The sequence below is a fragment of the Bos mutus genome, chromosome X (genome assembly GCF_027580195.1).
Source record: "Bos mutus isolate GX-2022 chromosome X, NWIPB_WYAK_1.1, whole genome shotgun sequence".
In the NCBI taxonomy this organism is placed as follows: domain Eukaryota; kingdom Metazoa; phylum Chordata; class Mammalia; order Artiodactyla; family Bovidae; genus Bos; species Bos mutus.
Window position 1 is genome coordinate 7,242,336 of NC_091646.1, and position 20,199 is coordinate 7,262,534.

The 20,199-nt window shown below is 39.5% G+C and overlaps 1 protein-coding gene across 12 annotated transcripts in view; it reads left to right on the top strand.

The window, feature by feature from the left end:
• The first annotated feature begins 5,715 nt into the window (after window positions 1-5,715).
• The window catches only part of THOC2 (THO complex subunit 2), a 118,564-nt gene continuing 104,080 nt past the window's right edge, over window positions 5,716-20,199 (top strand). For all 12 annotated transcript variants that reach the window (XM_070366240.1, XM_070366241.1, XM_070366243.1 and 9 more), the window contains exon 1: window positions 5,716-5,824. In XM_070366240.1, the coding sequence (XP_070222341.1) occupies window positions 5,754-5,824 (71 nt within the window). In that variant the 5' untranslated portion in view covers window positions 5,716-5,753. The remainder of the gene's footprint in view (window positions 5,825-20,199) is intronic.

The following is a 20,199-nucleotide window of genomic DNA, read 5'->3' on the forward strand; positions in this document are numbered from 1 at the left end:
TGTCCATTGAGTCAGTGATGCCATCCAACCATCTCATCCTCTGTCGTCCCCTTCTCCTCCTGCCCTCAATCTTTCCCAGCATCAGGGTCTTTTCAAATGAGTCAGCTCTTCGCATCAGGTGGCCAAAATATACCTTTTTAGTGGCTAATATTTTAGATTTCATGTAGGAGTATGAACAAATTGATATCACCGTGCACTGATACAGTAGCTAATGGGACTTTGTCCATTTTGTTTGAGGCCACGGGTTCTTCATCTGGACAAAGGGCAGGAGTGGTGTGGAGGGGCAAAAGGAATGGTCATTTCCAGCAAAAGTGCTGGAAATTCTGTTTTCCCTTTCAAAATCCACTTTCCATCCTTTTCCACCCTGCTTTGTCCCCTGAGACATACTAACTATGTTTCCATGGTCCCTTGTATTATGGCTTGCGGTAGCCATCAGCCAGTGGGAGGTATCAGCAGGAGACAAAATGGTGAAAGGAGAGAAAGGTCAGGGTATTTATTCCCCAGACTCCCTCCTTGCTAGGACGTGAGTTGGTAATTATTCTTTGACAGAAGGCCACACTTCCTGTTGAATGTTCCTTTCCTTATTATCTCATTTTTTGTTTCCATAGTTTTTGGGAACCGCTCCCTCCACTTGTCCCTTCAGGCTTAGGGGTGCTAATGTCTCCCAGTACTGCTAATCAGGAGGTATTTTACCATCCATTTTTGGTTTTCCCTAATCCTGCCCACTCGCTTGCCAATGCAGGAGACCCAGGCTCCATATCTAGGTTGGGTAGATCCCTTGGAGAAGGAAATAGCAACTCACTCCAGTATTCTTGCCTGAGAAATCCCATGGACAGAAGATCCTGGCAGGCTACAGTCCACTGGGGTCACAAAAGAGTTGGACATGACTTAGCAACTACATCACAGCAACAAATCTTGCTCACACTCCTGTGCATGGTTCCTTTATTAAATTCTCTTTAATTATCCCCTTTGAGTATGTCATCTGTTTTCTGTCATGAACCAAACTGATACAATCCCTAATATTTGTTTATATGTACCTCTCTCTTCTTTTATATACTCAGTCTTGTCAGAGGTGTGTCTGTTTTATTAGACTTTTCAACCAACCAATTTGGGGTTTTATTTGATTTTTTTGGCTGGTTTCTTTTTATTAATATTTTCTATTTAAAAATATCCTTACTTCTGCTTTCTTCTATTTATTCTGTATTGTTTTTTGTGACTTCTTAAATTAGATGCTTAGCTTTTTATTTTTCAAGCCTTGTTTCTTTAGTAATACAAAGGTTTAAGAGCATAAATTTCTAAATACCACTTTAGCTGCAATGCATCATTTTTTCTATTAGTTTTGATATGTAATATTTCTATTATTTCTCTGTTCAGAGTATTTTCTAATTTTTATTTAAAAAAATTTTTTTTCTAGTTTTTAGTATGAACTTTTTCCTTGACCTGTGACATATTTCAAAGTATCTTTTTACATTTTCTAACATAGGGTTTTTTTGTTAAGCTTTCTGTTGTTGATTTCCAGTTTAATAGCATTGTGGTCAGTAAATGTGAACTATATAAGACTGATTCTTTGAAATCTGTTGCCATTTGCCTTTTTAAATGTAGTATGTGGTGAATTATCATAAATGTTCTATGTGCTGGACTACCACTCACTCACTGACACACTGCCTTTATGTGAATGAGGAAAATGTGCCCTCTCTTAAGGTGAATGCAGCAGCATACCTGAGCATGTGGTTTGGCAAGTGAAGCCCGGGATAAATGTTTGACCCTCACTCGTCCCTTTGGCTAGGTGCTTTTGATCAGTGTATAGTTTGTATGTGTTCTTATAAAGGATGTTTATTTTCCAGTTGCTAGGTACAGAATTCTTTGTATATCTAACATCAAACCTGTTCATTTGATGTTCAAATAGTCTACATCTTTATGGACTTCTTTATTCTGTTTTATCTATCAGTCTCTAGGAGAGATGAATTAAAGAGTCACTGCAGTGGTAGATTTGTCTATTTCTCTTTGTAGATATGTTATATGTTCATATATTTCAAAGTGGTTGATTATATTCAAGATTAGGATGGTTACATTTTCTTGGTGAACTGAAATTTTTATCAATATTTTGTAATCCTCAAAGTTTGGTAATTATTTTTTTCCTTGAAGTCTATTTTATCTGATATTAATCTAGCTATAACAGTTCAATTTTTGTTGATCTTAGTATTTGCCTGGTGTATTTTCCCCATTAGTTTTACTTCCAAACTTTCTGTGTCCCTGTGTTTCTCTTTTTTTCTTTACTATTTATCTATTTGGCTGCATTGTGTCTTAGCTGTGGTGCAGGGGCTTAGTTGCTCCGAAGCATGTGGGATCTCAGTTCCCTCACCAAGGATCGAACCCACATCCCCTGTATTGCAAGATGGATTACCAACCACTGGATCACCAGGGAAAAGCCCCTAGAGATGTCTCTTAAAAATAGCTAGACTTCTTTAAACCCAGACTGATAATCTTTATTTTAAACTGGAGTATTTTGTTAATTTACATTTTATGGAATTATTGATATCTTTAAGTTTAAATTGGTAGATTTAAATTTCTTCCTCTAATCCACTTTTCTAAAAAAATTTTCCTTCCTGTCTTGCCTTCTTGGGATTGATTGGTTTCTTTCTCTTTCTCTCTTTAGTTTTTCCCCCCTCTGATAGTCTGGAAGATAAACAATATGATTATGTTTGTAGTGGTTATCCTAGAAATTTAATATGTATATTTAACATAACTAAGTCTTCAGTTAATAAAAACCCATTACTAATACTCAGCATTCATGGGACAGTCCCACAAAGTGCATGGCTTTTGCATTCATTTTTTGATTATTTTATTTATTTTGTCTTGTTTTGCTTTCATGTGCTTCCTTCTGGGTCCCATTATCTATTGTCACCGAGATGATAAAAAATTGCTTGACCTTACAATTACCTAAAAGCAACCAGTCACTCCATGCATCAGACTCTCAATATTGAAATTACCCAATCCCTAGCCTTCACCATAGATCTCACTCTCCGTCTAGTCCATTGGTACCCAAGAACCAGTGAGATCACCAGGGAACAGTACTCCCAGCTGCTGAGACAATGCCAGATGCTGATAGCAAAGAACAGGCAAGCCAAAACAAGGATGTGAAAGATGTGATAGCTTTGCAGTCTTATGGAGCAAGAAAGGCAATTAGTTGTGAGCAATTCCTAAAGGAGTCATCATACCATGTAAAAATAGTTCTTCAGGCTCTGGGAGAGGGGAAAACCTCAAAGGACATCACTGGAGTCAGATCATACCACATTTGTGGGATACTGAGTAATATGCATGCTGCACACAGTTCAGTGTTTGGAAGAAGAAATCACTGTGATACAGTGGCAAGGTAAACCACAATATGGCAGAATATTATAGCTCAATGGCTCTCAACAGGGGGCTATTTTATACTCCAGGAGACATTGAGTGACGTCTGGAAATACTGTTGTAACAACTGGTGTGGGAGGTGTGACTGACATCTAGTGGGTCTAGGCTAGACATTCTACAATGCACAGGATTCCTCCTGCCTTCCCCAAAGAATTATCTGACCCTAAATGTGGATACTGCCCACTGCTGTAGATTATACAGTGAAGTATACATCAACAACAGAATAGTTCTTCTTGGATCACAGAAGCCATCCTGTAACAATGATTTTAAACTTTTTAGGGAGGATGATGGTACAATGAAGATTCACTATACCACTCTGTTCACTTTAAAAATATTTCTTAGTTTTTGGGAATAATGAAAAATGAAAAGCTCAGAGGGAGCTCATATCGCTGAATCTCCTTGAAGTCGCAAAAGTTTTTTTTCTTTTTTTGGAGATGTCATTGAAACTGAATGGTGTATTTTAGAATTTCAGAATCAAGACAGTAGGAGACTAGATATAGCTGATGAAAAACATTCATAATGAACAATGTAGCATTTCCCTGAACTTATACTAAATACAGCCTGTCCCTTGAACAGGTTTTCAATGCAAATGAACCTGGTTCATTTGATAAAACTTGCCAAATAGAGAAGATATTAGTTCTAAAATTCATACATTAATACATGTATGGTAGAATTTCTTCATTTCTTATGTCTGTATTTTCTAAATTTTCAAGCACTTTTTTTAAAAAGACCTCTTTACTTTGAAAAGCTGCACAAACAGAACAGAGAATCTGTTCAGTCCTTTACCCACATTCCTAAAACGTTAATATTTTACATTTGCTTAATCATCCTTCGTTCTTTTCTGAAACATTTTAAAGTTGCAGCACAATGCCCCAATTATCTCTAAATATGTCATATTTTCTTAAGGACTTGCGCATAACCACAAAACGAGTATTAAGTGGACATTTATCCAGTATTATTACTTAATCTACAGATATTCTAATCTGGTCAATTGACTCCTTTTTAGCAAAATAATTTTTTTGGTTGGGGATCAGTTCTATTGTTTTCATTAATCTGGAAGAGTTCCTCAATATGTCTTTGTCTTTAGTGACCTTGATGATTTTGAAGAATGCAAGCCAATAATTTTGTTAGACTGTCCTTAATATGGGCTTGCCTGATGGCCCTTCGTGATTAAATTCAGGTTATGCGAATTTTGGTATGATGAATACTACAAAATTGGTTAGAGTTTTTCTTAGCACCTTATCAGGAGGCATATGACGCCCATTTGTCTAATGCATGGGAATGCTTATTTTTATCAGAATTAGGAGGGTGTCTGTCATGTTTTCCGACCGTAAAGTTTCTATTTCCCCCTTTGAAATAAGTATCTCCTCGGGAGCTTCTTTGAGACATTGGAATGTAAACAAGTTGTTTCTCTTGTTACTTGCGCCCCCTAGTTTTGCCTAAGATTTCAGTAATAGCGGTTGATTCCGTGTCAGCGCTGGTGGTTTCGAGTGTTCCCCAGGCCGATTGCTCTCTCGTAAGATTATAACCCTCGTAACAGCAATGGCACCCCACTACAGTACTCTTGCCTGGAAAATCCCATGGGCGGAGAAGCCTGGAAGGCTGCAGCCCATGGGGTCGCTAAGAGTCGGACAAGACTGAGCGACTTCCCTTTCACTTTTCACTTTCGTGCATGGGAGAAGGAAATGGCAACCCACTCCAGTGTTCTTGCCTGGAGAATCCCAGGGACGGGGGAGCCTGGTGGGCTGCCGTCTATGGGGTCGCACAGAGTCGGACACGACTGAAGCGACTTAGCAGCAGCAGCAGCAGCAACAGCAAAATGCCTGGTGCAAAGTAATCGGCTGCCTTTTCCCCCGACTAATTTCTTTGATCTCAGCTGTCAGCAGGGTGTATTGTAATTGATCTGCTTATATGTTTGTCTTCCCCACAGACTGAGCTGCTTGAGGGTAGGAATCATGGCTTATTATTTCTCTATCCCCAGTGTCTAGCACACATTAGGTGCTTTAAAAACACAAGTTTGACTTAGTGGTCTGGAGTAGAGACGAGGGAAGAAGATAAAGGCTACGAGTTGGCCTGGGGATGGCATTTTTTTCTGCTCTAAAGGGAAGTGGGGCCAGGTTTGCAGAGGGCGCGGCCGGCGTAGTCACTCTGCGACGGGACCCATGGGTCCCAGCCACCTGGTTGGTGGCAGAGCCTCGGGCTTCCGCAGGGTGGGGTGGAAAGTGGGGCGGGAAATAAAAAAACCGAACTCGCGGCTCCCGGCATTCCCCGTGGGCGGTGCTCCCCTTTGACCCCTCGCTCGCGTGCTACACATCCGGGCCTCTGCTACTAGTGAGGGGAAGATGGCGGCCGCAACCGTGGTGGTTCCCGTAGAGTGGATAAAGAACTGGGAGAAATCAGGGAGAGGCGAATTGTGAGTGTCCGGGCTGGAGGCGAGCGCTCCGCCGGGCCGGGCTTGGGCGTCAGCAGTGCTCTCACATTTGGGGGGAGGTGGGGAGAGGTGTCCCCTCCCCCATCTGGGTGACGGGTGTGGATGCTTGACTGGGAGTTTCGAACTCGGGGAGGAAAGGTGCTGGTAACTGCCGCCGATCTCCTACCTTTCCTGGGCTCCTCTTAAAGCCCCGCTGCCCGCCAGAGCTTGTCTTTCTTTAGCCTCTTAGCAGAACTCCCCGTTTTGTCCCTGCGGGTCCCCGCGCTCTCGCTCCGTCTCTTTTTGTCCCCCTCTTCGCTGAGCTCACTTGGCTCCTTTCTCTTTACCGGGCCGCGCCAGGAGGGTTCTGACTTTCCGTCTCTCTCTGTCCCATTTCTTTACTCTGCACCCGTTCGACTCTGCAGTTCGGAGCCCGGCGCCTCCTCTGCCCGAAGTCCGGACTGTCCCGGACTCCCTCCCCTCCTTTCCGCCCAGGGCATCGAGAAGGACCCCGCTTGGCACCTCTCGCCCTCCTGAGGAGCGGTCTCCTAGACGGTCCCCAGACCGTCCCGGCCCCTCGCGGCGCCGCTGTCCATGGGCGAAGTGTAGCAAGCATCGCCGCTTTCTCCAAGATCTACCTGCATTTCTTTGCTCTGTCTTTCCATCTCAGGGCCATTTCGGCTTGGAATCAACTTTTTCGTCATTAAATGTTTCCTAAACCCCATTTTGTCCTGGGACTGCAACTAATTTTGGCAACTCTCCAAGGTTCTCGGGTACCTAGAATAACGTGTTTCCTGTAGTCATAAAACTTGGGTGTTTTTCCTCTTTCTTTCTTTCCGTAACACAGAAGACCGTAATCTGCCATAACCCGTGATTTCCTTGCCCCAAATTTCGGCTCTGTCTGTCTCGGGGGGAAAATTCGTTTAAGCGGCGGAACAAACCCCAGATTTTAAAACAAATGACTTATTGCGAATGTCTTTCTCTGGATCGCTTTATTAGTTAAAGCTCAGCCGGGTATGAGATTAACTCTTCATTAGCTGTTTTCCGCGTGGTTGCGCCCCCCCGCCTCCCCTCCCCTCCCTGCCCAGTAGTCAGTTTACGGTTGCCCGTGCGAAAAATACGGTTTTTAGAACTTCGGTACCGGGACCAAACGCGGGGAACGTGTTGCCGGACCTTGCGCGTGTAATCGCGCCAGCCTACATGACTCGCGCCAGCCTTCATGACCCTCCCCAGCCCCCGTCCGCACTCGCGTTACTTTCGAAGTCTTAGTGTGAGCGCTAGAATTGGATCGCCTGGGTAGGCGGTAGTTTTAGCCACTTAACTAGCCAGGTGACCTTGGGTAAGTTCCTTAGCCACTGTGACCGTTTCCCCTTGAGTAAATTGGGAATAATAAATACTCAAAGGATTGTTGCGAAGATTAATGCCTGTAAAGCATTGGGCTTATAGTAAGTGCTCAAGTGATAACTACTATTACAAGTAATATTATTATTGCAGTCTTTAATATTTCAACTTCTCTGAACAGATCTTGCACTTAAAAGTCTGTACTACTCAGGTTAGCAATTAATTCGTCTCTGATTCTTCATGTAATCTCTTGTACTCCAACGAATTGAGTGATCCTTTAAGAGTGGGGACTGTGTCTCACGTTTCTTTTGGGTCAACCCTCCCGTCCCCGTCCTCTATCCCCCTCCCTCCAGCCGCTCTAGCGTCTGCTTAGGGAGCTTATTGTTTTATGAACTGACAGGGAAGTCTGTTTGATAACCACTCACTTTTAACTGTTAGGAACATTTTGCACATCCTTGTACGTGCTAGTTAACAAGTAGCTGTTAAAGTGCCTTGTGTGCGGGGAAGGCAGGATGAGAAGTTACCAAAGCAAAGCATCATTTTCATCTATATGAGAGTAGGATAACCACCCCATTCCCACCCCCCACGCCCACCCACGCAAACGGGTACACAGTTGATTGTTACTTTGTTAACTCTTAAAGTCAACTTAGTTATTTGGGGATTGTCATCTTTGTGGACTACTTAGCTTGCTCCTTCCAGCTGTTTTTGACAGTTTTACTGTTATTCCCATCTTAGAGTGAGTGGTATTAGGGCTAGGAGGTAAAATTCTGCTTGGCTTTTGACTGGCAATGGTTGAAGAAAAAGTCATGTAGGAGTTCGAAGTATCTAGTCAGAATTGGTATTTTGGATTCACTTTATGCATATTTACATTATCCATGCTACCCATTGTAATTTCTGTGTTTTTGAAGAGCTGCTTCAAAACTGTTATTCGAACTTAGGTGTATGAAGTTATTGCATGGCTTGTGGAATGTAGTTTGAATTATAGTAGATCCAGATCAGTATAGTCAGTTTTATAACTGTTCTGTTACATGAAGAGAGTCGTGTGACATTAATGAAGTATTTTAAATAGTTGGGTGACATAATGAAATACTTTAAATAGTCAAACTCATCACCATCCAGTACTTAGTCTTCATTTGACCTCTTTTCCCTCTTTGGAAACTTTATTGCATATAGTCTAACTTTGGAGTTTTTTATCTTGCTAACGATAGAGTTAGCATTTTCATTTTATTATAAAAAAATGGTATTATAAATATATTACAAAAAAATCTTTTCCTTTCTCTGGAAACAGCTTCTTAAAATATGAACCAGCAACCAGAAATGTTAAAAAGATAATGTGCTACCAAATTATTAGTGAATCCATTTACATATTTGGCTTTTAAGATTGATCAGTATTTAAAATTATATCTTCAGTGGATTTTTCCTTTTTAATGAGAAAAGTTAACAGATGAGCTTTAAGTTGACCAAAAGTCATGATATTTTTCATGAGGTGTAAGTTCATTTCTTGTCCGTTACTTTCTATAAGTCTGTATTCTGGGAGTTGTATCAAGTTCAGCAGCACAGTGTTAAAGGGACATATGAGCTGTATGGGGCGTTTTATAACATTGAGAGGGCAATTCTTATTTGTGCCTCATGAAAAGAAAAGCAGCTGTCAATTAAGATGGAAAGTCTTGGCTTTGAAGAGTAAGTTTTGTTAGATAACTAGGGAAAAAAGAAAAACTGTATTTTGCCCATGTGAATGGTCCATCACATAACTAGCTAACCTATTTCCAGAGATACTGATTATGTTTTTAATGGTAAATTACAGAACTCTTAAAGTGATCTTTTCCAAGAGATAGCAAAAGCACAAAGGACTCTGAAAACATAATTAAGTGTCCTTTGCAGTAACACTTAGATTTACTCTAAGTTTCACATCTTAATGCAAACTCTTTGAAATTCTGTGACATATGCAAGATACGGATTTAATCACTTTAATTTTGGAATTAGAGCTTAAGTTTCTTGATTATTTCATATTATCATAGGATTTGCCATGATTAAGCTAATAAACTTGCATGTACTGGTGGATCTAGGGGAGAATTTTATTTCTAGTAGACATCTTTAACACAGTGAGCCCAGCATTTCTTTGTGTCACAAGCAACCTTAATGGAGGATTTATATTCCAAGCTCTTAATCTGAAGATGTTAGCCTCCTGTCAATACTTATTTCAAAATACTTACATTTGTTAAATATCATGTATTTGTTTAAATAACTTGATTCTTTTTCTTAAAAAAATTTACATATCAAACAAATTTTTGTTGGGTGTTACCTTATTCCTCAGTAGCTCAGCAGTAAAGAATTCATCTGCCAATGCAGGAGATGTGGGTTTGATCCCTGGGTTGGGAAGATCCCCTGGAGGAGGAAATGGCAACCCACTCCAGTATTCTTTCCTGGAAAATTCCATGGACAGAGGAGGTTGGTGTGCTACAGTCCATGGGGTGGCGGAGAGTTGGACATGATTGAGCACACACACCCACAGGCAATAATACAGTTTTAAAATTTAATGGCCAAATGTTTTGGTTGCCGTTGTTTTCTTCATCTGCTACTGGATGATTTGACATATTCCAGAACTTAAGGAAGGGCATTTGGATGTTCATTAAATGTTGTCTGACCTGAATTTTTTGGAGCAAAGTAGGAGGAGGGAGTTTATAGCCAACAGTCTAAGAAATTTTTTGTTTAGTATTTGTCTTTTTTCCCCTTCAAAACGTGCTCTAAGTTCATCTGAAGCTTTATCTGAAACCATTTCTTCATGTCTTAGTCTTCATTTGGCATTCGTTTTCTCATTTTGACCTGTGTTTGCAAGTATAAGTCTTGGTCTATTTCCCTGTAAGAGAAATTCATTCTTCAGAAAATGTAGCAGTATCAGGAGGTTTTTCCAGGCTACTGCTTTCTTTTTTTGTTAGAAAAATTGTTCTTTAACTAAGGTAGCATGAGTGCTATTAATGTACTTGTGTGCAGGAACTTCTGTTGTCTTTAACATTTCCTGTTCCTTTTCCTCCTCGTAAGTGCATATTTTCATTTTCTTAAATACATGTTTCGAGATAACACTACATGTCCCAATACTCATTTTTTGCGGTTATGTCTCCTGTCAATGATAATAGAGGTAACACTTGCTTAACAAAGTTTAGCCACCTTTTGTTTTGTTTTAAAAATTAGTTGAAGCACAGATCTCTATCAATTGTTTATATGTAGAACCAGCTTTGAGATGTTGCGTATAATCCAATAGTTCAGGCTTATGTTGTGTTTCTTTACTGGAAAATAGGATCAAGTAAGATGGACAGTCAAATACTCATGTTAAAGAGTATTCACAAAATACTTAAGTCCTTGGAAGAACTTAAGACATTTTATTCCGTTTAAATTTCATATATCTTTGACAAAAAGTAGACTCTTTGTTCTCAGGGGCCTGAGGTTGCATCTCCACTGTAGCACCAAACTGTCATAAAAGTGGAAAAAATGGTAAACCCAATTATTTGGAGGTTATTAAGGGACTAAAATAGTCATTTGAATTTTTTCCAAGGCAGAATATTTGATTATTTTTAAAGCCATATTAAAATGGGCAACTGCTCAAGTTTTGTTTTTCTTCTTTTAAGATTTAGGATAGAGTACTAAACTGTACAAGAGGTGTAGTAAGACGTGCAGCATTCTGAAACAGGATTGTCCCTTTAAGGGTACTTCATGATCTTCTGTTAGTGGAAGAACTTAGGGGAAAAGCTGGGACAAATCTACTGATGGGGGGAACATTCTTAGTGAGTTTTTAGTTTCCTCCAACAACTAGGGAAGAAGTATTTTATACTAGGGAAATAAAAGTTACACAAATAAGTTGCTTTATATAATGTAATAACCCATCAGTGATTCCTTACACAGTTTGAGTGAGTCTTTAAGATGGTAATTAATAGTTCATGATGACATTATCATCTGCATCCTAATGAATATGTTTGTAGCTTTTGTGACTGACAAGATGGAATTACATTTCAGTTATTTTTAAAAATTATGTAACAATGACTGTACCATTAGATTAAGTGGGATTTGGTACACTGACATTTGCCCCTCCCCTCTGGAAGGATTATAGCAAAAGACATCTGCATTAAGCTTGTTAAAACAAATAGAAAATGAAGCTGTTGAAAATGTGAATAAGCAGACAGATTCACTGTAAGAAAGAATATTTGACCTTGCTTTTTAGTAGCCAGGGTACAAAGGGAAAGATGAGTTACAGGATTTCCTTGCATTCTTCTGTCAAAGATGCAATATTTCCTGCTACTACATTCTAAAGGGAATTGAACCTATGGGGACAGTGAAAACCAAGGGGGGAGGGATGGGGCGGGGATTGTTTCAGTACTTTATGGCAAATACTGAAGCAGCCTTGATGCACTCTCTTACATATTTACTCTGAACAAAAAGGAGCTAGGTGTCAGGCATTTTTAGGTTATATTCTCTGATGCTAGTCTGAAGCAGATATTTTTGTATTGCCTAATGTAATGAAGACTGATTTTGTTTCATATTTGAGATAAGCTCGTTGTAGGTTTAACTTACTTTGAGAAATTAAAAGCTTACCCACTGTCTTAGCACATTGGAAGGCCTATCTGGTTCTCAGGAGAAATAGTTGAAAGTACTTGGAGTCAAACTTAAACTGCCTTATTTTACCATTTCTAAGGTGCTCTCCGAAAATTTTTGTTCTTTTAATAGGAGTTGATTAAAAACTAACAGCTAAACGAGATTTTCAAACTATGCAGATTTATTAATAGTTGTCTGTTGGCAAGGCATTTTTATTCTTTGGTTTTGAAAATAATTTTGTGAGCCCTACAGATGAATTTTTGACCTGGAAAAGTCCATTGAACCTTACCCTGCTTATCCTGATGATGGAGTCGTGAAATAAAAGACACAAGAGAGGTGAACTGCAAGGGCATGCATAATCTGCAAAGTAGATAATCCCTCTGCGGATGGTTGTAATGTGGCATCATATTTCACCTTAGATGTGATATATAAGCATATTCTGTCAGTTTTATAGTTACTTGCTTTATTGACTGGATTGCTAGACTTAAAAAAATAAACATATGCATTCGTTGGTTCTCCTTTTTTTGTTTGAGTTTTGTACAGCTTGTAATAACAATTACTTTTTCTTAATTGTGAAATTAAAAGAATACAGAAAAGTGCCTAAAATTTAAATGTAGAGCTCAAAGAATCACTAAGATGCACACTCATGTAACTCATACCCAGCTCTAGTCAACATAATCCCCCTTCCTTTTTGTACTCTTTTACCTCCCCTGTGGTAACTGACGTTTATGGCTTTCTCTTGTTTTTATTTACAGTTTTGCTACCAAAGAAGTTTAAGTTTGTTCTTTTTGAATTTCATATAAGTGGAATCGTAGAGGATGTGTTCTAATTGTTCCTGACTGCTTTTGATCAACATTATGTCTTTCGGATTCATTTGTATTTTGCGAGTATTTGCAGTTCTTTGATTTTCATAGTTATAAGATGCTCCATTGTGTAACTATACCATACTTTATCTCTTACGTTACTGAGGAACAAGTTTATTGTTTGAGTTTTTGGCTGTTAGCAACAAAGCCAATAGAGCCATTCTTATACAGGTATTTTGGTGTACACAGGTGCACACACACCAACTTTACTAGATACTGCCATACTATTTCCGAATATACTCCCATCAGCAGTGTATGAGAGTTCACCTTCACATCCTGGCTAACATCTAATATTGTGCTATGTGCTCAGTTGCTCAGTCATGTCCGATTCTTTGCAACCCCATGAACTGTAGCCCTCCAGGCTCCTCTGTCCATGGAATTTTCCAGGCAAGAATACTGGAGTGGGTTGCCATTGCCTATTCCAGGGGATCTTCCCTACCCGGGGATCAACCTGTGTCTCCTGCATTGGCAGGCAGATTCTATACCACTGTGCCACCTGGGAAGCCCAACATCTAACATTGTCACACTGTAAATTTTTTGTCAATGTATATATCTAATGTTCTTGCCTGGAGGATCCCAGGGATGGGGGAGCCTGGTGGGCTGCCGTCTATGGGGTCGCACAGGACTGAAGTGACTTAGCAGCAGCAGCATATCTAATGTTATTTTCTTCAACATTTTCATAGGCATTTTTTCCAATTTTTTTTAGTTGAAGTATAGTTGATTTACATTATTAGTTTCAGGTGTACAAAGTAGTAATTCAGTATTTTTGCAGATTATACTGCATTTACAGGTTATTACAAGATAATGGCTACAATTCTCTGTGCTACACAGTATGTTCTTGTTGTTTATTTTATACATGAAAAGTGAAAGTCACTCAGTTGTGTCTGACTCTTTGTGACCCCGTGGACTGTAACCCACCAGGGTCCTCTGTCCCTGGAATTCTCTAGGCAACAGTAGTGGAGTGGGTAACGGTTGTCTTCTCCAGGGGATCTTCCCAACCCAGGGATCGAACCCAGGTCTCCCACATTGTAGGCGGATTCTTTTACCATCTGAGCCACCAGGGAAGCCCAGGAATACTGGAGTCGGTAGCCTAACCCTTTTCCAGAGGATCTTCCCAATCTACGAATTGAACCAGGGTCTCCTGCATTGGAGGCAGATTCTTTACCAGCTGAGCTACCAGGGAGGAAGCTATTTTATACTACTATGACTAACAAACTACTTTATACATAGCAGTTGTTAATCCCATAGTCCTAAACTGCTCCTTCCCACACCTCTCCTTTGGTAACCACAAGTTTGTTTTCTGTGTCTGAGTCTGTTTTGCATATGCGTTCATTTGTAGCATAGGCATCTGTTTTTTTTTTTTTTTTTACTTTTTATTTTGTATTAGGGTGTAGCCAATTAACAATGTTGTGATAGTTTCACAACAGTGAAAATATTCAGCTATACACATGTATTCATTCTCCCTCGAACTCCCCTCCCATCTAGGGAGCCCTGTAACACTCAGCAGAGTTCCATGTGCTATATAGGCGTCTTTTTGTATATTATTGGTGATTTGGACTTTGGTTTATTGGTAAAGATCTCTTTATATCTTTTTTCCATTTTTCGATTGGATTGTTCGCATTTCTTTCATTGATTTGTAGTTCTTTCTATAAATTGTAGTTCTTTCAGTGGGTTACACTGTGTGTGGCAAATCTCTTTTGTTATTCTTAGGCTTGTATTTCCACTGTACAGTGGTGACTTTTAATGAGTAGAAGTTGTTCATTTTAATGTAGTTAAATGTATCTGTCTTCTACTTTCTGAGTAGTACTTTTTTGTGTTTACTAGTTTCTCTCCATTCTAAGGTTAATGAACTACCCTATGACTTTTCTGGAAACATTATGTTGCTTTCCCTTTTTAAGTCTTACCTAACTGGAGGTGATTTTTATGTGTGCTGTGAAGTAGGGGGTTGCAATATATTGTCGTGGTGGATGTATATGAAGAAAGTTCAGCCTCACACTTAAATAGTTGGCAAAAGGAAGAGAATTTTAGTAGTCTTTTCAGACAGTTGTAGATATTTTTTAATATCATGTCAAAATTTGTCAAATGGTAGTTTCTTAATGGTTTGTTGCAATGCCAAACCTAAAATCATATCTGTGTACTCCCTGTATGTTGTTATATTGAAATCCAGTTGTCTCTCTTTTACTTGGAATCTGTTTTACCCATGTATTATTTTGCAGAATCATGCATTGGTCAGTTGGAAAATACTGGTTCACCCAGTGATGCGGCACTTCCAAATATGACACAATGCATTGTATAATATAAAAAAACCACATTCTTTAGTATCATCACTGAACTAATCAGGGAAGTTTTTATGAATTGTGAACTAGCCAAGTCCATGGTGCCAGATTAAAGTTTTCCAAAATTCTAATTTTTGTTTGAAAACTTACCTTTTATCACTGGCAACAGACACTCTCAGCTTTTTCCCTTGAAGTGACTGGCTCACTTGGTTCATTTTTGAGAAAACTCCGGCCAAAGACCCAAATCTGAATACCCATAGTTTGTCAGTTCTTTCAAGTAAAAAGGGCTTCTCTTGTGGTTCAGCTGGTAAAGAATCTGCCTGCAATGCATGAGACCTGGGTTCGATCCCTGGGTTGGGAAGATCCCCTGGAGAAAGGAAAGGCTACCCACTCCGGTATTCTGGCCTGGAGAATTCCATGGGCTGTATAGTCCATGGGGTTGCAAAGAGTCGGGCACGACTGAACAAGCAACTTTCACTTTCAAGTAAAAATGGTGTTATGTGAAAAAGCAGCTAGTTCAGCTCACAATTCAAACAATTGCATAAGTGATTTTCCTGGAGACAACCATGGTATTTTGGTGTGTGACAAAAATGTTTTATGTATACGTTCCAATTTGCCACATAGAATATTAAAAATATGTATTCTAAAAAAAACATGTTCTCAGGGCTAGGATTTAATAAAATTCATTAAGGACATTTTCTTTATTGTAGATACAAACATATAACAGATAAATCTTAACACATTTTTAAGTAAACAGTGCAGTATTGTTAACGATAAGCACAATGTACAACAGATCTTTAGATCTTTTTAATCTTGGATGGCTGACATTTATACACATTGAACAGCAGGTTCCCGTTTCTCTATCCCTCTAGCCCCTGGCAACCACTGAAATTCTACTTTTTGCTTCTGTGAGCTTGATTACTTTAGATACCTCATATAAGTGGAGTCATGTAGTATTTATCCTTCTGTGGCTATTTTGTTTCGCATACTATCTTCATGGCTCATCCATGTTGTTGTATATGACAGGATTTATTATTGAATAGCGTTCCATTGTATATTCATGAGGTTTTCTTTATGTACTCATCTCTTGATGGACATTTAGGTTTTTTCCTATCTCTTGGCTATTGTGAATAATGCTGCAATAAATATGAGACTGCAAATACCTCTTTGATACCCTGATTTCAACTTTTATGAGTAAATACCTAGAAGTGGGGTTGCTGGGTTGTATGGTAGTTCTGTTTTTACTTATTTGAGGAACTCCCGTACTATTCACCATTTTACATTCCCACAAACAGTGCACAAGGTTTCCAGTTTCTTCATATCCTCCCTAACACTTATTTTCTGTTACTTTCTAAAAACAGGTGTTTTAGGTTCACAGAAAAATTGAGAAAAAGGTACATAAATTTCCCATTTACCCCCTGTCCCCACACATGCATAACCTCCCACATTATCAACATTTCCCCACCAGAGTGATACATTTGTTACAATTGGTGAATCTGCATTGACAAATCATAATTGCCCCCAATTCATAGTTTACCTTTGTTTTCACTCTTGGTGTTGCACATTTTATGGGTTTAGACCATAATAACATGCATCCATCATTATAGTATCCGAGTATTTTCACTACCCTAAAAATCCTCTGTGTTCTGCCTCTTCATCTTTCTTCCTAGCCCCTGGTAACCACTGAACTTTTTACTGTCTCCATAGTTTTGCCTTTTCCAGAATGACATATAGTTAGAAACATACACTGTGTAGATTTTTCAGATTGACTTTGTTGACTGATTAATGTGCACTTAAGGTTTCCCATGTCCATGTCTTGTCATAGCTTCATTGCTTTATAGCTTATTTCTGTATGGTGCTGCATAATATTCCATTGTGTGATGTACCAGTTTGTTTATCCATTCACCTATCGAAGGACATCCTGGTTGCTTCCAAGCTTTGGTAGTTATGAATGAAGGTGCTGTTAACATCCTTGTGCAGGTTTTTGTGTAGACGTAAGTTTTCCTCTCCTTTGGGTAAATATCAAGGAGTGAGAGAGTTGGATTGTAAGGTAAGAGTATGTTTACTCTTGTAAGAAACCACTAAACTGTGTTCCAGTGTGGCTGTCCCATTTTTCCTTGCCACTAAAGATGATTGAGTGTTATGTTGCACCACATCCTCACCAGCATTTGGTGTTGGCAGTGTTCCAGATTGTGGCCATTCTAATAAGTGTGTAGTGATATCTCATTGTTTTAGTTTCCATGTCTGTGATGATGTATGATGTGGAACATCTTTTCATATGCTCATTTGCCATCTGTATATCTTTTGATGAGATGTCAGTTAAGGTCTTTGCTCATGTTTAAATTGGTTGGTTGTTTTCTTATTGTTGAGTTTTAAGAGTTATTTGTATATTTTGGATAATAGTCCTTTATCAGATGTCATTTGTTTGCTTGCAGTTTTTTGATAATGACCACTTTTACAAGTGTGAGTGATAGCTCATTTTGTTTTTGATTTGCATTTCTCTGATAATAAGTGATGTTGAGCATCTTTTCATAACCTATTGGCCATTTTGTCTGTCCTTTTTTTTTTTTAGGCTATGCCTTGCGACATGTGGGATCTTAGTTCCCCAACCAGGGATCAAACCCATGCCCCCTGTATTGGGAGCGCAGAGTCTTAACCACTGAACCACCAGGGAAAGACCCTTGTAGATCTTCTTTGCAAAAATGTCTATTTAACCCACTCCAGTATTCTTGCCTGGAGAGTCCCATGGACAGAGGAACCTGGCAGGCTACAGTCCATGGGGTTGCAAGAGTCGGACATGGCTTAGTGACTAAACAACAATTCATTTTTTAATCAGGTTGTTTTCTTGCTATTGAGTTGTAGGCGTTTCTTATATATTTTGAATGTTAGCCCCTTATCAGATACATGGATGGTTCACAAACATTTTTTCCCCCTATTTCATAGGTTACCTTTTCTTTTTTTTTGGCCACAACTTGAGGCATGCAGCGTCCTAGCTCCTCGGGGGTCAAACTGTGTCCCTGCAGTAGAAGCATGGAGCTTCAACCACTGGACCATCAGGGAAGTCCCCTGCCTTTTCATTTTGTTTGTCATTTCTTCGCTGTGCATACAGTTTTTAGTTTGATGGTCCACTTGACTGTTTTTGCTTGCATTGTCTGTGCTTTTGGTGTCACATCCAAGAAATCATTGCCAAGACCAATGTCATGAAGCTTTCTTCCTGTTTTTTTCTAGGGGTTTTACAGTTTCTGGTCTTATTTTTATGTATTTGATCTATTTTGAGTTGATTTTTGTGTATGATGTAAGAAGTATCCAATTTCGTTATTTTGTATATGACTGTCCATAATGCTGTTGAACATCTAACAAATTTTTCAGTTTAGTTGTGTTCTTTAGCGCCAGAATTTGTTTGGTTCTTTTAAAATTTTCTGTCCTTTTGTCATTCTCATTCTCTTCATGCATCATTTTCCTGAACTCGCTGAGCATCTCTATGATGGTTATTTTAAATTCGTTGTCAGATAATCCACATAGCTCTAATTCTTTAGGATCAGTTTCTGAAGACAAATTTTGTTCCTTTTATTGGACCAATTTTACCTGTTTCTTTATGTTCCTTGTAGTTTTGTGTTGGTTATCTTTGCATTTGAAAAAACACTCTTTTATCCCAGGCTTTATGGACTGCTTCAGTGCAAGGAAAGGCCTTTACCAATCAGCTTGGCTGTAGATTCTGGGAGCCTCTCAAATTTTTCTCTGGATGTGTCTTCTCTGGCCTAATGTGTAGATTCCAGATTAGAGGGATTTTCTACAAGCTTTCCCTCTCTCGCTTCCTCTGGTGTCCATCTGTTGTACTCTAGGGTCCTCTGAAGCAGCAGCATGCATGCCACCCAGCTTTTTTTTGTTCTTAGTGGCTCCCAGGCAGCTAGAGTATGCTGGGTACCATCAGTGCCCCGAGTCAGGCTAGACAGAAACCAGTCTCTCAGGTAGTGCCCCCTCCCCCAAAGCTGGAATACTGGGCACACGCTCTAGTTTTCTCTTTCTCCCTTGAGGGAGAGATTGCCAAGCTGTTGGGCACCTCCCTGACCCCCCGAACCCCCTCGCTGCCCCTGCCCCGGAAGAACGTTAGATGTATATATAGTCCAGTCTTCTCTTTCCCTCCTCAGAGAGAATTTGGAAATTGGGAATTACCTTCCAGTCATGCGGTGCTGTGCCAGGAGTAGGGACCATGGTGAAAAAGCATCATGTATTTTCCTAGGAGCTTTCATGCAGCTGGTTTAGTTCTTGCCTGGGGTGCAGGAGCCTCTTAACTGTTTCTGAATTTCTCATAAAGGGAATTGTGGATATGTATTGTTGAGTTGTGTTTCTATGGGAGGAAGGAAGGCCTGGGACCTCCTATTTTGCCATCTTGCTGAGCCACTCCCATCAAGGACGTTCTTAAGTGAAACTGGCTTTTGTTTGTGTGAATGATCATGAGAGATGTAATGAAACAATTTGGTGACATCTTACATGAGACTGACTTTATTCTTTGATTTCTTAAAAAAAATTGTTTTTTTATTCTTTGACTTCCTGATTGTGAAGAATTCAGTGAGACAGTTTGGTGCTACTACCCTAATGAATGCTAAGGTGCCAGCAGTCTCACCTTCCTTTGCTTTTGAATTATTAGTGCGAATGTCAGTACAGTAAGAAGGGAAATGCAGTCTTAGTACTATTACAAATATAGTTTTGACCTTGCAGAATGCCAGAAACTGTCTTGGGGATCAGGGGTTTGTGAACCACACTATCAGAACTGCTACTTATCAAGTTACAACTTTTTTTCTTACTCTTAATTTTTAAAAAGTTTTTTTAAAATAGTGAATGGTTATTGAATTTTGTCAAATGTTTATGCATAAAAAGACAGAAAACTAATAATAGAAACTTTCTGAACTATTTTGTGATTTTAAAAGTTTAATGTGGTAAATTAATTTGAACCAACTTTGTGTATTTGGAATAAACCCATGTTAACCTTGATGTATTTCAGTATTTTTCAATATATATATCTGTGCATATTTAATGGAGCTTCCCAAGTGTCTCAGCGGTAAAGAATCCACCTGCCAATGCGGAAGACGTAAGAGAAGCAGGTCGATCCCTGAGTCGGGAGGATCCCCTGGAATAGGAGATAGCAACCTGCTCCAGTAGTCTTGCCTGGGAAATTCCATGGACAGCGGAGCCTGGCAGGCTACAGTCCATGGGGATTCTCCAGGCGAGAATACTGGAGTGGGTTGCCATGCTCTCCTCCAGGGGATCTTCCCAGCCCAGGGATCAAACTCAGGTCTCCCGCATTGCAGGCGGA